The 15,216-nt window shown below is 37.8% G+C and overlaps 1 protein-coding gene across 1 annotated transcript in view; it reads left to right on the top strand.

Moving 5' to 3' along the window:
• Positions 1–10,075, top strand: part of KCNC4 (potassium voltage-gated channel subfamily C member 4) — a 47,232-nt gene extending 37,157 nt beyond the window's left edge. The window contains exon 4 of the mRNA XM_032219121.1: positions 9,390–10,075. Within this exon, the coding sequence (XP_032075012.1) occupies positions 9,390–9,409 (20 nt within the window). The 3' untranslated portion in view covers positions 9,410–10,075. The remainder of the gene's footprint in view (positions 1–9,389) is intronic.
• The last annotated feature ends 5,141 nt before the right edge of the window (positions 10,076–15,216 follow it).

The following is a 15,216-nucleotide window of genomic DNA, read 5'->3' as shown; positions in this document are numbered from 1 at the left end:
GGGGTATCTGAGAAGAAAAAAATATCATTATTTGTAATGAGGCCAGCTATGGACCAGACCCAGTGTGGGATACCATGCATCAGTTTTGCAATCTGAAAGCCACATAGCCTGCATTTCATTGCTTCATCAGTTTTGTGTGTGTTCAACTTCTGTGCAGGCTTTAGGGAACTAAATTGGATTGAAAATAGCAACATTGTAGATTGAAAACACTTCCTTTCGTAGAAGCACAGTGTATAAACATTTCTGCAAATATAAGGTTAAACATAACAAGTGGCCTAATTTAACACAAAGGGTAGATTCAGAGTCTCCTTTATCTGAAAAGGTCAGTGAAATCTTTCTTTTGGCTTTAGATTCAGCCAGCCCAAATGTTCTGGTTAATCAAGGTGCAGGAAACTCTCTTCAAAACAGGAGGATAATGTCATTAACCATTAAGATAGAATTTTACCTCCTGGAGTCATCTTTGCAGTATCACTGCAAATAAAAGCAATAACTGGAATGCAGAAACTATTTGCCTTTCATTTATAATTCGGCCATATATTTAATATATCTGATTCAAAGAATGAAGCTTATAATTTTCAAAATTATAATTCATCATTCCATTATCAGTTTTCCAGCCAAAACCTACTGTTAACTTCCAAGCCTCTTTGCAAATGTGATTCTGCCAAAAAGACTAAAAACCAAAGAATTATTAATTCATGCATACAATTCTCAAAAGGAAAATACAGTCAGGTTAATGTAAGTATTATGGGACTGCAGCTGGAATATGCTAATAATGACTGACTACAAAAGAGAACAGGACTTTTCAGTGCCTTAACTACAATTATTCTTGACTCCATAAAACAAAGCATACTTCTTGAAATTCCATTTATTAAACAGTTCACTTGTGCATGACGGTGCAAAGTGGTTTGAGATGGCAGCTGCCACAACATCCTTGATTTAGTTTTAGAACAGTTTGAGTGTTCATTGTTTTTCACCCAATTATATTTAAATAAAATTAAATGTATTTTCTTACGACAATTGTTTTGAAAATAAATGTAAAAAATTTCCAGTGATTTTTTTTAAACAATTGTGTTATCTGCCATATACATCTTTATCCCAGAAACTTTAAAAGCAGATGATGTAAAAGTAAAATAAAGATTATCCACTAATCCAAACATCATTCTATTTTGCCTAATTTTTGATACAGGTAGTCCTCGACTAATGACCACAATTGTGCCCAAAAGTTCCATCGTTAAGTGGGACATTTGTTAAGTGAATTTTGCCCACTTCTGCAACCTTTCTCACAACAGATGTTAAAAAAATAATTGCAGCTGTTGTATCAGTAGCACAGTTGTTAAGTGAATCTGGCTTCCCCATTTATTTTGTTTGTCAGAAGGTTGCAAAAGATGATCACATGACCTGGACACTGTGACCATTATAAACATGCCAGTTGCCAAGCATCTGGATTTTGATCATATACAACTGAGATACAGGTAGTCCTCGACTTACAACAGTTCATTTAGTGACCTATACCTATACTGCAATGGTTGTAAGTGCAAAAAACCCCAGTCATAAGTCCCTTTTTTCAATGCCTTTGTATCTTTGAATGGTCACTAAACAAATGGTTATAAGTTGAAATGGTCATATGCTACCTGTATACAGTGCATATGATCTAAGTGATTGCTTGAAATGTGTAGAGCCATTACAGGAATTCCTTAGGACCAGTGGTGAAATTCAATTTTTTTTACTACTGGTTCTGGGGGCGTGGCTTGGGGGCGTGGCAGGGGAAGGATATTGCAAAATTCCCATTCCCTCCCAATTTCTGGGGGAAGGATATTGCAAAATCCCCATTCCTTCCCCACTCTGGGGCCAGGCAGAGGTGGTATTTGCCGCTTCTCCGAACTACTCAAAATTTCCGCTACCAGTTCTCCAGAACCTGCTGAATTTCACCCCTGCTTAGGACCTTTCCTGCTATTTCTGATTGAGGAAAAGTTATTTTAGGAACCCTGTTTGCTCACACTTTTCCTTTGTGCAGCTTCACTCAAATAATACCCAAACCAGCAGTGCCTTTTAGACCTTTATATCTGACCAGGATAATAGGATTCTGTGGAGCAGAGAAAGTACAGTAGGTGCCATCTAGAAATCAAGTAGCTAACTCATATAATACCTGAGACTTGTGCCTGAAAATTAAATATTGTAATGTTTTCACTTTGTAAGATAACAGAGAACAATTCAGGGAGGCAGGAGCAAAATTTTCTATCTTTTTCATTCATATGCAAAGATACATTTTTGTCTTTCCCGCAGATTGAAAAAATAATTTTGCACAAGCTTACAGTTGGATTATGATTTGAAAGTGGCCGTTTTTAATTTTACAACATTTTAGCCAGGGGCATTGTAGATTTGCCATACATTATTTTATACAACTTTAGATCCCATTGATTCATAATAAGTTCCTTCAGGAATCTGCATTTTTAATTGTCAGCTGTTAGACAAAACAGCAAAAACAGTTGTCAACTGCTCTTACATTAAAGCAATCCTATGATTGATTGATTAATTAATTATTTATACTTTGCATATTCCCCATTGTTTTGCAGCAATATCTTCCTCTACTATGTCAGACACTGCCTTTTGCTCTTGATTCCTAGTACATTAAATGCTCAGCTAATTTTTGCTTTGGAGTATTTGGCAGTCTCTCAGTGTGGTTGTTTGGTTGCAGACATTTCATTACCTGGCTTGGTAATGTCATCAGTCCTAGTGAGTGTGAGGTTTGCTCTCATTTTGTATATGGTAGTTTGGCTTACCAGGTGTAGTTTTTTCCCCCTTTGGCAGTTCTTATCAGAAACTATAAAGGAGAAACACCCCCACCAATTCTGGCATGACTACTGCATATAAACAGGAAACAAACCCACAGATGCTAACACTGATGTTACCTAGTTGGATAATGAAACATCTGTAAACAACAATAAAGCTTAGAAAGCACCAGAGACTCTATTGTTCAATTCTGGGCTACAGATATTCTCTTCCATTGGAAGCTTTTGCTTTTGTAGGCTGGCTCAGATAGGCAGGATGTAAGGCAAAGAGAGATTTATGAATGATTGGATAGCAGTATACCTGAGTAGTGATGGCTTAATGGCCAGCAGCTGTATAAATTTGGGCTTTCGCTATTCCTTGATTGGTATCCAGTGATTTGCACAAAATTCTTTCTTGTACTATTTGAAAGCAGGTTTCCTATCTTCCAATAGGTAATTACCTATTTTATAGTGTTCAACAATAAAATAGAAGGTATGCACATGCTATTAAGACCTGGATTGAATTCCTGATGAGACAGCTGTGGCCTTTTCTAAGACAGGAAGCTTAATCAAATTATCCCAGTGAGATTTCACCATTCCATGCATATGTTTTACAGACAATTTCCTCATACTTATGCAGGAAGCCAGTAAAAACACACACACACATACACAAACGAATGATTTTGTTGTGCTAAATGATTTGCCAATTTTTAAAAAGCAACTTGGATTGTAGGTTGAAGAGGGGTGCATGATGGTCGGTGGGGGAATAATTAGGCTACACATAGGTACACAGAGGTTGTTACTTCCTTGGTATCAGGTACCAGGCAGAAGTTGGGTGTGAATCTGATCTCTGCTTAAAGCAAGGATGAGTCTTTGCCCTTCTGACATTAAGAAACTTAACGTGCACCAAGTATTTTTAATCAGCAAGGACAATATTGTTTGAGCCAGTGTTTATTAGAAGTGACATGTAGCCCCACTATGCAATTTTTAGACTTGACATTATGCAACTTAGTGTACAAAGCATGACTAATATCCCTGCTACTTTGAGAAAAAAAACTAGAATTAGGGAGTAAGACACCAGAAAGCTTAGCAGAACCTTTTTTAATAGTGGTAAGACCATCCCTGATAAGTGAAGAGCACTGTTAGATGTTAATCAAATGGATTCTGCCAACTGTTAGAAGTATTCTTTGAATTGTTATAAGAAAAGAACTGTTGGAAAGCTAATGGTTGTTGAATCCTAAAGCTCTTGAACTCAGATCTCAATTCATTCTGGTATTTCCTTCTTAAATAGGAAGGAGAGCAAAACTATATGAATGAATATTTCCACACTACTACTATTTTTGTTCTCCAGTTTCCCCAAAACAATTCAAAAGATAACTTGTTATCATTTTTATTTCTGTTCTCTTCACATTCTGAAGGCACAAGAACACCTTGAGTCATTCAGATTCATCTCTAGGAAATCAAAAGGATGGTACAAAAATATGAACAATGTCCCATTCCCTGAGCTATCATCAGTCCTGGATCAACAAACATGTTTTCATCTCTACTCCACACAAAAGAGAAATGAGTTAACTTGATGGTGCCAGCATCCAGCTGTATTTTCAGCTGGTGTTCTGTACATTTGATTGTTTACAAATAAATACTGAACGGTTGACCTTAAGGAAAAATTCTTAGCTGCAAAGATGCTGTTCCTCCGTTGCTCTGAAAAGCCTCCTGCAAATTACCACGATGAAACTAGCATGTTGGTGTTTCTGCAACCAGACCTTTCTCCATTATTTCTAAGCATTCTTGCAAATTTACTAGATTAGCTGGAGTGGGGTTGAGAGTAATTGTCTGGAATGCTTACAGAGAAGTACCTTGAACAGAATATAGAAGATGCACAAGGAAAGAGCTGTAAAATGATGACTGCTTTGAGTTGTGGTGACACAAGTCTTCCCAGCAACAGAAAAATAGGCTACCTATAGAATTAAAACATTACAAATGGAAATTTTAGCTGTAGCTGAGCCAGCGACACAGATGACTGTGTGGGATTGTACAGGAACAGAGTTGATTTTTGGAATGGTGCAAAGACACACTATAAATCAATTGTACCCATATACATACACACTGTTTTATGTAGATCTCTAGTAGGAAAGCAAGGCAGATATGAATTGACATGCTGGTCTAGTGAGGAGATGCAGAACATCTGTTGATTTGAGAGGCCCCAGCATGCTTTGCCTAGCATGTTGAAGGCTATGTTTCAAAGTGAGCATTCCTTAGCCCTCCATAAGTTCTACAATATGCAAAAAAGATACAACATTTTCAACTTGATAGGTCATTCTGGTGGGTCTACAGAGGGAATGTCGATAGACAATATTTTTGCATTTCTGATCCAGGGCAACATGTTTTCAGCAAATTATTCAACCACAATATATATTACAGCAAACATATCAGCAGCACATCCTAAAATAGCTTGGCTGCTGTGTCTCCATCGTATTTATCAATTAGAAATACATTGATTCTAATCATGGAGCCTTCTTTGACATGAGTGACACTGACAGACCAGACTCCTGGAAAATTAATCTGATCCTTTTAAAACATAGAATGCAGCCTTTATATATACCGTTGGTTCAAGTTACTTTGTCCAAAGACACAATGGACACGTGAAATAGTTTGCATATGAATATTTAATTCTTAAATACCTTTGTTTTCTCAGAGGGGCACAAGGAGAGTGGAGAAAATGGAAATTACGAGAGTGTTAGCTAGCCACTTTGCTTAAATAGCATAGCAATAATTGAGCTGCCCAGAAATCATCTGTGCTAGTGGTTTTTCTGCCTTGCCAGTAAGATTTTTTTTGTGGTTAGAAACAGGATATCAGTTAGTGTTAGCTTATTGTAATAAATAGATATTTGGATCAAGTACAGTCTTAGCAGAAAAAGCAAACCTTTAATTCCTGCAGCATTTATGGAAACACAGAACGGTCAATCAAATGTTCATCTAGTTTTACCCATTTCAGCAAATAAACAAATATATCCAAAAGATTAGGCTACAAAGTTATGTGTGTGCAAATGCCTTGGTCTGAATGGAATGTATTAATTTTGTGTAACAGTTATTAGGTATTTTTTTTAAAGGTTCAGGACTAAAATAGAAATCAGTTCAGTTTGGGGAGTGTATTCTGAAAAATACAATTTCCTGTATACTTATTAGGGAATATCCTGCAGAACCTATTTTTGAAGGGACATGCAGAGGTTCAGGTTGCAAGTTCCTTATTCTTGCAATCTCCACTCCCTCTTCTGTCTCTCTAATAAAGTAATAGTTTAGAGAGAGGCACCTGGTTGATACGTGTCAAAAATCCCAACAGATTCAAATAAGATTGGAAAGACTCCAGTCTGGCATTCCAAGTTGCTGCCAGTGGTCTGTGCAGATAATGAACTATGTAGACCAAGATCTCATGCAATATAAAAACAACTTACTGAGTGCAGTGACCCCATGTATCAGCCACTTGAATTTTGCAAAGCTCACCCTGCAGCAATTCTATGTGAAACTTTAAAATCAAGGCAAATATAACTAAGTTACTTTTGGTTCTTATTCTCATTGTAGATTATTTGAATTTAATTGTTCCTAGATCTCTTCTTTCAGTAAAACATGGACATGATGAAAGGAACTGAGGGCTGGTTCACTTTTATAGCACTTACTTTGCCTGTCTGTGGGTATGTATGAAGCATTTGTGTACTCCGTTGTGTATAAAAAGTACACTGTACTGCTATGGCTAAATAGCATATTGTTTTTATGCCAGATAGGATTGTCAAGGTTCCGACTGACGAACCCAACCATGCCAGCTCTAGAGACAATCAGATCTCTTTAAGCATAATTTTATTGAGTACATCATTTCAGCATGCATGAAGCAAAATCAACTATTTACTAGTTCCTGCGGTTTTCACCTAATTAAACAATGACTTCTTTCCCCCCCTCCCTCAACCAGGTCATATTGTCCAAATAGGTATTCTGGTGTCATTATGGCAACTCCTTCAGGCTCTTGCCAAACATCTGTTGAGATGGCCTTGGTTCCCATGGGATGGTTTCTTGTTGTCTGGGCTGGCATTCCAAACCTCCCCCATTAGTCTGTGGCAAGCTGAGAAACGAAAAGATAGCTGCAACAGCAGGGCACACTTTGAAGTTTGACAAGGGTCTTCTATGTATTTTGAACTGGTTGACTATTCCTGTTTTATACACTTTCCCCGCCCCCCATCCATCTATTACAAGCTGCTCTACTAACTTGAAGTTTTATGATCTCAGATCAGTGTTCCTACCAGTTCGGCCCGGTTCCCTGGTTGCCGCAGTCGTCTCCGCCATCTTGTTTTTTAATTCTGTGCATGCACAGAAAAATTTCTATTGAATTGCGCATGCACACAAACAAACCGGCAGTAATGCGGCTAGAACCCACCTCTGTCTTAGAGGCTAGGTTAGTGCTTTGATTGCCAGGGACTGAAAGTTCAGATTACTGGGAAATGACCTGATATACCTATTTCATCATTAATCCCCCCTCCCCGCCCCCAAGATTTGCCCTTTATTAGCAGTATGAGATTTTAGAAGCAAGATTAGATTTGCATAGATTTTCTCTTTCATAGAGATGTTCCAGTCAGCTCAAGACAGCTGTACTTAGCTTGTGCCTTGTATAAGTAAAACAGCTATTAGAGATTAAACACTTCTCCTTAGAACTAATGTGCTTTTTAACTGAGGCACTTCCAGCTGCAAGCCAGAGTGATTGATCATTGAGTGATGTAGTGTTGTCATGCATATGTGAATCAGTTGGAGTGTTTTCTAATCATAATGTGGCTATAATAAATAAAACTACTGAAGATACTGTGCAATAATATGAAACTCTGGAGGTTTCAGTCCCCCTTCAACTGGCTTTGCTATTTTTTTCCTCAAGTCTAACAGCAGTTGTTTAACAGGACGAAGTTTAACCACTAAATTTTTTCCCAAGAAGGAACTCTAGTCCTGGAGAGAGGAGAATTCATTCGGCCCCTTGAGGCATATTGTTCCATCAGGAAAAATTTCAGTTCAGAGCATTGCCTTCTCATAAGAGATCAGCAATGGATGGGAAAAGAGTTATCTGTTAATGTGTTCCTTTTAAGTTCAAAGAAGAGGCTGGCCTGCCAATTAAAGCTATGAATTAAAAATCCACTTATTTAATTATCAGCCGGATTTTCCTAAACTTAGACATGCCACTCCCTTTGTCTACACCCATTTTTTAACTGGTAATATAAGAATAATCTGCTTTCTCCTTTTCCAAACTGAGTATAAATATATATCCTCATATTACAGCTATTTGTTCAGTGATTGCTGAAAGTTACAACGGCACTGGTAAAAAATGACTTATGACAGCTCCTCACATTTATGACAATCGCACATCTCATAGTCACAGGTTCAGAATTCAGGCACTTGGCAACTGATATGTATTTATGATCGTTGTAGCATCCCAGGGTGCTACATCATCATTTGCAAGCTTTCCAGCTGGCTCCTGACAAGTAAAAGCAATGGTGAAATCCAGATACACTTAATAACCGCATGATTGACTTAGTAACTGCAGCAATTTGTTTAATAACCATGGCAAAAAGGCCATAAAATCAGGTGCAACTCACAACCATCCTGCTTAGCAATGGAAATTCTTGCCCCAAATGTGGTCATAAGTTGAGAAATACCTGAGTAACTTGGGTTACAGTTTCTCCAAAAGGAAAGGATATTTTCAGGGACCAATTAGTCCTGGTGATGCAGTGGTTAGAATACAGTATTGCAGGCTAACTCTGCCCACTGCCAGGAGTTTGATCCTGACCTGTTTGATCCTGGCTGTATTTGGTATTTCTGTAACCTAAATTGCTGAAGGCTGTGTTATAAGTCTTTTTGCTGTTTTTTACTTCATTGATACTGAAATGTTTTGAGATTGCATGAATTAATTATTCCCTCTTTATTAAGCCTCAAGAATGGCATTCTTACTATATCTTTGATTTAATTTCCAATGTCCTAAACTTTTATTAAACTAATGGTAAAGTAAATGGTCCACTATGTAGATTTAATGTGTTAGCCAGAAACAGATGTGTTCCAGAACAATATTCGTACAGTCAAAAATGTGTGTGTGTGTGGTGGAGGGGGGGGTCACCTTTTTGTGAGCAGATGCTACCTTGTGGTGATCTGATGATCCTTCTGAAAATGAAAATGCTCTTTGTGTAGTTAGTCAGATATAGTGCTCTCCGTTCCCACTGTGCTTTTGTCTTATTCTTCTCGGTCAGCCAAGCCACCCTGTGTGCATCTGGGCATTTTTGGAGGCCTTTAGAAAGCTGAATGAATCATCACTGCTCTTCCCTTTGAAGCAGCTTTGGAACCTCCAGAAGAAAGATCCCATTTTTCTCATTTCATGTCGCTACAAAAAAGTTTATTTTAAATCCATTCAAGTCCCAGTAGTCAATGGGAAGCAAAAGGTATTTAATAGTGTGTCAATGCCAGATCTATTCAATCAAAACTAACCCCAAGGCAAACTTTGGTCATGAGACAGAACTGAAAAGGGGGATTGGTTGGAGTTTATTTTATTGCCTGCTTGTAATCTTTTACTGTGAAAAAATCTGAAAATGCTTGTTTTTTCAGGACTCTTGAATCCTCAGTGACTGTCACTAGAAGCTGGGATTGGCTCAAGAAATGTTCCTGTTAAAAATGTATACAAGGAGAATGTAAGCTGGAAGGACCTATCAATTTGCTGTAATCCTGCTTGCTGTGTATTCAATATATAAAAATGTATCTGAGACATCCAGGGTTACTCCATACTATCAATGTCAAGATGGGCTGTCAACCAGTACAAGCATTTGGAATGTTTCACAATCAGCGTTTTATTGTGTGGACCAACTTGTTGGCCAGCATTGCTGCTATTTCACTGTAGAAATGTGAATGGTTCCTGGACTTCATTACAGATGGACACTGCTAATCTTAGATACCTTCCAGCAGACTCCTGCAGATGCTTCAACATGTAAGTGCCAACCTAGCATTGTCTGCAGATAGTATTTTGTTTTAGACTCTACTGTGTGTATTCCTGGCTTCTTCAGTAGGAAATTCCCTTTCTGTATATGATATTCATGGAACTATTTGGGAATTTGAAGCCACAAGATGTTGCAAGGTGAAAGTAGCTTGTGGATGTATTTAAGGAAAAAGAAGAACCATTAGACTGTTTCCCCCTCAGTGCTGTTACTGCATTCCCAGACAGTATTTAGAACTATTATCTTCTGTGCTGTACACATGGCTCTTCTTGTCAAACTATAAAAAAGTCTTAATAAAAAGATCTGGGAACTGAATTACAACTTTGGGTATTTTTCTGTGGCCTTTTAAAAAATAACTTGTTTGATGAACCACCACAACTAGCATAAGGTTTCACTGGATTGTCTTGACACTGAAATGGATCTTGATTATCTACACAAGACCCTTTGCATTCATATCATAGCCTCTCACACTCTCTAGCAGTCCCTGAGGAATAGCAATAGCACTTAGACTTATATACCACTTCATAATGCTTTTACAGCCCTCTCTAAGCGGTTTACAGTGTCAGCCTATTGCCCCCAAGAATCTGAGTCCTCATTTTACCCACCTTGGAATGATGGAAAGCTGAGTCAACCTTGAGCCAGTGAGATTTGAACTGCAGCTAACAGTCAGCTGAAGTAGCCTGAAGTACTGCACTCTAACCACTGCACCATCTTGGCTCAGAATCAAGTCTCATAAACCTTTTGACTCAGAAACAGGACACTGATCTTCTCAATGCTTTATTAACTGCTTGATAGCCTCTTTAATTGAAAGTGTTTGTACGCCTTTATATGTTAGCTCTTTCTGAAATAGCCAACAGAAGTTAGGTCTAGGCCTAAGATCCTCAAAAATGAGACACCCCCCCTCCCGTATGAACTCCTCCAGTGGAACTGCCGTAAGTCACCAGGAAACAACTGTCCCTTTCCCACTCCATAATGCAAAGTATTTCACTTTGATTTTCTTCCAGTATGACCATGGCATTAAGTGTCTATGCCAGGGGGTAATAGAGAATCCTGCTTTGGGCATGGTTTGTATACCATGCACTTCCCTAAAGAAAAACTTTCAAAATGCCATGTGTGCATTCTTCCTTTTGGTAGAATATGCAGCGTCATGTTTTAGATGAAAGTGAGCCCTGTCAATTACTCTCCTTTCTCAGAAATGACATTGTCTGACTTAGGTATAATCACTGTGATAAATCTCTGAACAAAATATCTTCACTTTTTAAAAAAAATTAATAATAGTTGCATTGGTTTGTGGGGGACACAGCCCAATCCTTCCCACTCTGACAATTTTCTTTCAGAAGCTACAATTTCTTTAAGGGTAGGGGACAGGTAGTATAAAGTTATCTGCAGATTTTTCCTATTAAAACGAGAAGCAATGAGTAATTATTTTAATCAGAAAAACAGCTTGGTATGGAAAAAGAAACCCTTGGTTGCTATGTCTACAATTAATATAAAAACAAAAGACTAGATGTACAGTGCAGGGACCTTCCAAATTGCATCTAATTTAGCCCATCTGAAGATATATAATCTTCAGTTTTAATATGTTGGCAATAATAATAATAATAATAATAATAATAATAATAATAATAATAACTCCGCCGTTGCCGGTCCCAAGCCCGGATGAGAAAGGAGGAAGGTTGGGATCAGGTTGGCATCTGGTCCCGTAAAAAAAACCCCCGCCAACCCATAAAATATGGTGAAAAAAACGAATAAGAATTCCATACCGCATCGGTCGTCGCGCGGGTTAACAAGGGCCGCGGCGGATGTTGGGGTCCCTGGACATCCGTCGACAAGTGGGCTACAAGTGGACCAGCCAACAAAACGACAAAAATATAGTGCAGATGAAAACCGTGCCATAATGGCCTGTTACTACAACTCAGAGCCAGAAAAAAGAGGATATTTAAAGCGAATGTATGAATTATGGAAACAACAATATCCAGATTCAAATGTTAGTGAACAACGACTAGCAGATCAAAGGCGATTTATTATACGGAATAAAGTGTTTAGTGAAGTTGAACATGAGGAAATTCAGGCAAACTGCAAAACCCAAAAAACAATATCACAAGCGGAAATAACTGATATTCAAGACACAACTAAAGACACTATAGTAGAACTCCCAGAAGAAGCTCTCGGGGAGGAAATAACATCACCACCACTAGAACCAGTTATCATTGAACCAACTGATGAACTAACTCAAAAACAAAAAGAATTGAAGGATAAGATCATGGAACATTTTCTGCTTAATGAGGAAAGGCAACGTTTACCATCACTAAAAACTGTGCCTAAGAAAATTTTGGCCCCTATCATGAAAATGGTTAATGCAGTGTTTTCAACAATTGAACCGGGATCCATCTTGGAAACAAACCAGTTAATGTACAGCGCAGCTGTAATAGTCACTAATGAACTAGGCATTAAAATTAAAATACCTAGTCACACAACAGAAAAAGCACCAAAGCCAAAGTGGAAAATCCGTTTAGAACAAAAAATCAAAAAATTAAGGGCAGATGCTAGTAACTTAAAGAACATGCATGAGCAACGACTTAAAAACAACAAAATCATAGATCGGCTAATCAGGAGATATAGATTGGATACAAGAAACATCAATGAAGCTGTAGAGATTGTAAAACAGCAGATAACAGCAACAGCTAGAAAAATTGAAAGATATGAGGCATGAATCATCCAATATAAACAAAATCAGCAATTTCGATCAGACCAACGGCGTTTTTATCAAAGTCTTAATGTGAATGGTGACACCAAAAGTGAAAAACCAGAAAAGCAGGCCACAGTTGAATTCTGGAAAGAATTGTGGGAAAATGCAAAGGACTACAACAAGGAAGCAAAGTGGATACATGACTTTGAGAAAAGCATTGGCAACAAACAAATGCAAGTATTAGAAATAACAACTGAGATGATCAAAAATCGAGTTAAAAAGGTAAAGAATTGGACATCACCTGGAAAGGACCAATTACATGGTTTCTGGCTCAAATATCTGACCAGTTTACATGCAATATTGGCCAGGCAACTGAATGAAATTTTACAAAAGGGCCAAATTGATGAATGGTTGACAACTGGAAAAACATACTTGATTCAGAAAGATCCAACTAAAGGAACAACACCTGAAAACTACAGACCAATAACATGCTTGCCAACAACCTTCAAATTACTCACAGGCATTATTGCAGATAACATGATGGATTATTTGGAAACAAACAACATCTTGCCAGTAGAGCAAAAAGGCAACAAAAGAAGGAGCAGGGGCACAAAAGATCAGCTTCTAATTGATAAAATGATATTAGAAAATTGTAAGAACAGAAAAACGAACTTGAATATGGTCTGGATTGATTACAAAAAGGCATTTGACTCACTGCCACATAGTTGGATCATAAAATGCTTAGAAACAACTGGCATTAGCAAAAATATTACATCCTTTACTGAAAAGGCAATGAAACAATGGAGAACTGAGTTGGCAGTAGGGAATGAGAGCTACGGAATGGTTAATATCAAGCGAGGAATTTTCCAGGGTGATTCACTTTCACCTCTTCTCTTCATCATCGCAATGATCCCACTATCAGTAATCTTTAAAAAAATGAAATTAGGCTACCAAACAGCCAAAAAAGCTGAAAAAATTTCGCATTTACTATATATGGATGATTTGAAACTCTATGGAAAGTCAGAAATAGAAATCCAATCATTGACAAATACAGTCCGAGTATTCAGCACCGATATTTCAATGCAGTTTGGCATGGAAAAATGCGCCACTGTATCCATAAAAAGGGGCAAAATCACTGCATCTGAAGGAGTTGAAATGCCCAATGGCCAACTAATTAAATGCAAAGAAAATGAAGCCTACAAATACTTAGGCATTCTGCAGTCGGATAACATCAAGCATGGAGAAGTAAAAACTATTGTCAGACGAGAGTACACCAACAGAGTTAGGAAAATTTTGAAATCTAAATTGAATGGTGGAAATACAATCAAAGCCATAAATACCTGGGCAATACCAGTTATAAGATACACAGCTGGCATAGTTAACTGGACACAAGCTGATTTGGACCTTTTGGACCGAAAAACCAGGAAACTAACGACAATGCACTACAGTTTACATCCACGTGGTGATACTGATAGACTATATCTGCCCTGAAAATCAGGTGGCAGAGGATTATTACAAGTGAAGCAAACAGTTGAAGAAGAAAAACATGCACTGGCTGATTATTTAAAAGAAAGTCAAGAACATCTATTAATCGAAGTAAAGAACAAAAATCTACTGAAGGCCCAACAGACAAAACAAGAATACAGAAAAGATGTGATAAAATCAAGAATGGAGAGTTGGCAGAACAAAGCACTGCATGGTCAATTTCTGGAAAAAATAAAAGATAAAGTGGACAGTGAACAAACTTGGTTATGGTTAAAAACAGGTACATTAAAGAAAGAAACAGAGTCACTAATCCTGGCTGCGCAAGAACAAGCTATCCGCACAAATGCCATTAAGGCCAAAATCGAAAAATCCTCTGATGATGCCAAATGCAGACTTTGCAAAGAAGCTGACGAAACTGTTGATCACATACTCAGCTGCTGTAAAAAAATCGCGCAGACTGATTATAAATTGCGGCACAATTCAGTAGCACAAATGATCCATTGGAATTTGTGCAAAAATTATAATATTAAAACAGCAACAAACTGGTGGGAACATCAGCCTGAAAAAGTCACAGAAAATCAGACGGTCAATATCTTGTGGGATTTCCGTATACAAACCGACAAAATACTGGCGCATAATACACCAGACATCACACTGGTTGAGAAAAATAAGGTCACAATCATAGACATTGCAATACCAGGTGATAGCAGGGTCGCCGAGAAGGAACATGAAAAAATCGCAAGATACCAGGACTTAAAAATCGAAATTCAACGACTATGGCACAAACCAGCAGTGGTAATTCCAGTGGTAATTGGCACACTGGGTGCTATTCCAAAAGCACTGGAATTACATTTAAAACAGTTAAAAATTGACAAAATCACCATCAGTCAAATGCAAAAAGCCGCACTGCTTGGATCTGCACGCATATTACGAAAATACGTTACGACGTCCTAGGCCCCTGGGTGGGGCCCGACTAGTAACCAATGCCAAATCCGGCGAAACAACTGGCCGCTGTGATACAATTGTATAATAATAATAATAATAATAATAATAATAATAATAATAATAATGCATTTACTATATATGGATGATTTGAAACTCTATGGAAAGTCAGAAATAGAAATCCAATCATTGACAAACACAGTCCGAGTATTCAGCACCGATATTTCAATGTAGTTTGGCATGGAAAAATGCGCCACTGTATCCATAAAAAGGGGCAAAATCACTGCATGTGAGGGAATTGAAATGCCCAATGGCCAATTAATTAAAT

The sequence above is a fragment of the Thamnophis elegans genome, chromosome 5 (genome assembly GCF_009769535.1).
Source record: "Thamnophis elegans isolate rThaEle1 chromosome 5, rThaEle1.pri, whole genome shotgun sequence".
Lineage (NCBI taxonomy): Eukaryota > Metazoa > Chordata > Lepidosauria > Squamata > Colubridae > Thamnophis > Thamnophis elegans.
Note: the sequence above shows the minus strand (reverse complement) of the source record. Positions and strands in the feature narration are given on the sequence as shown.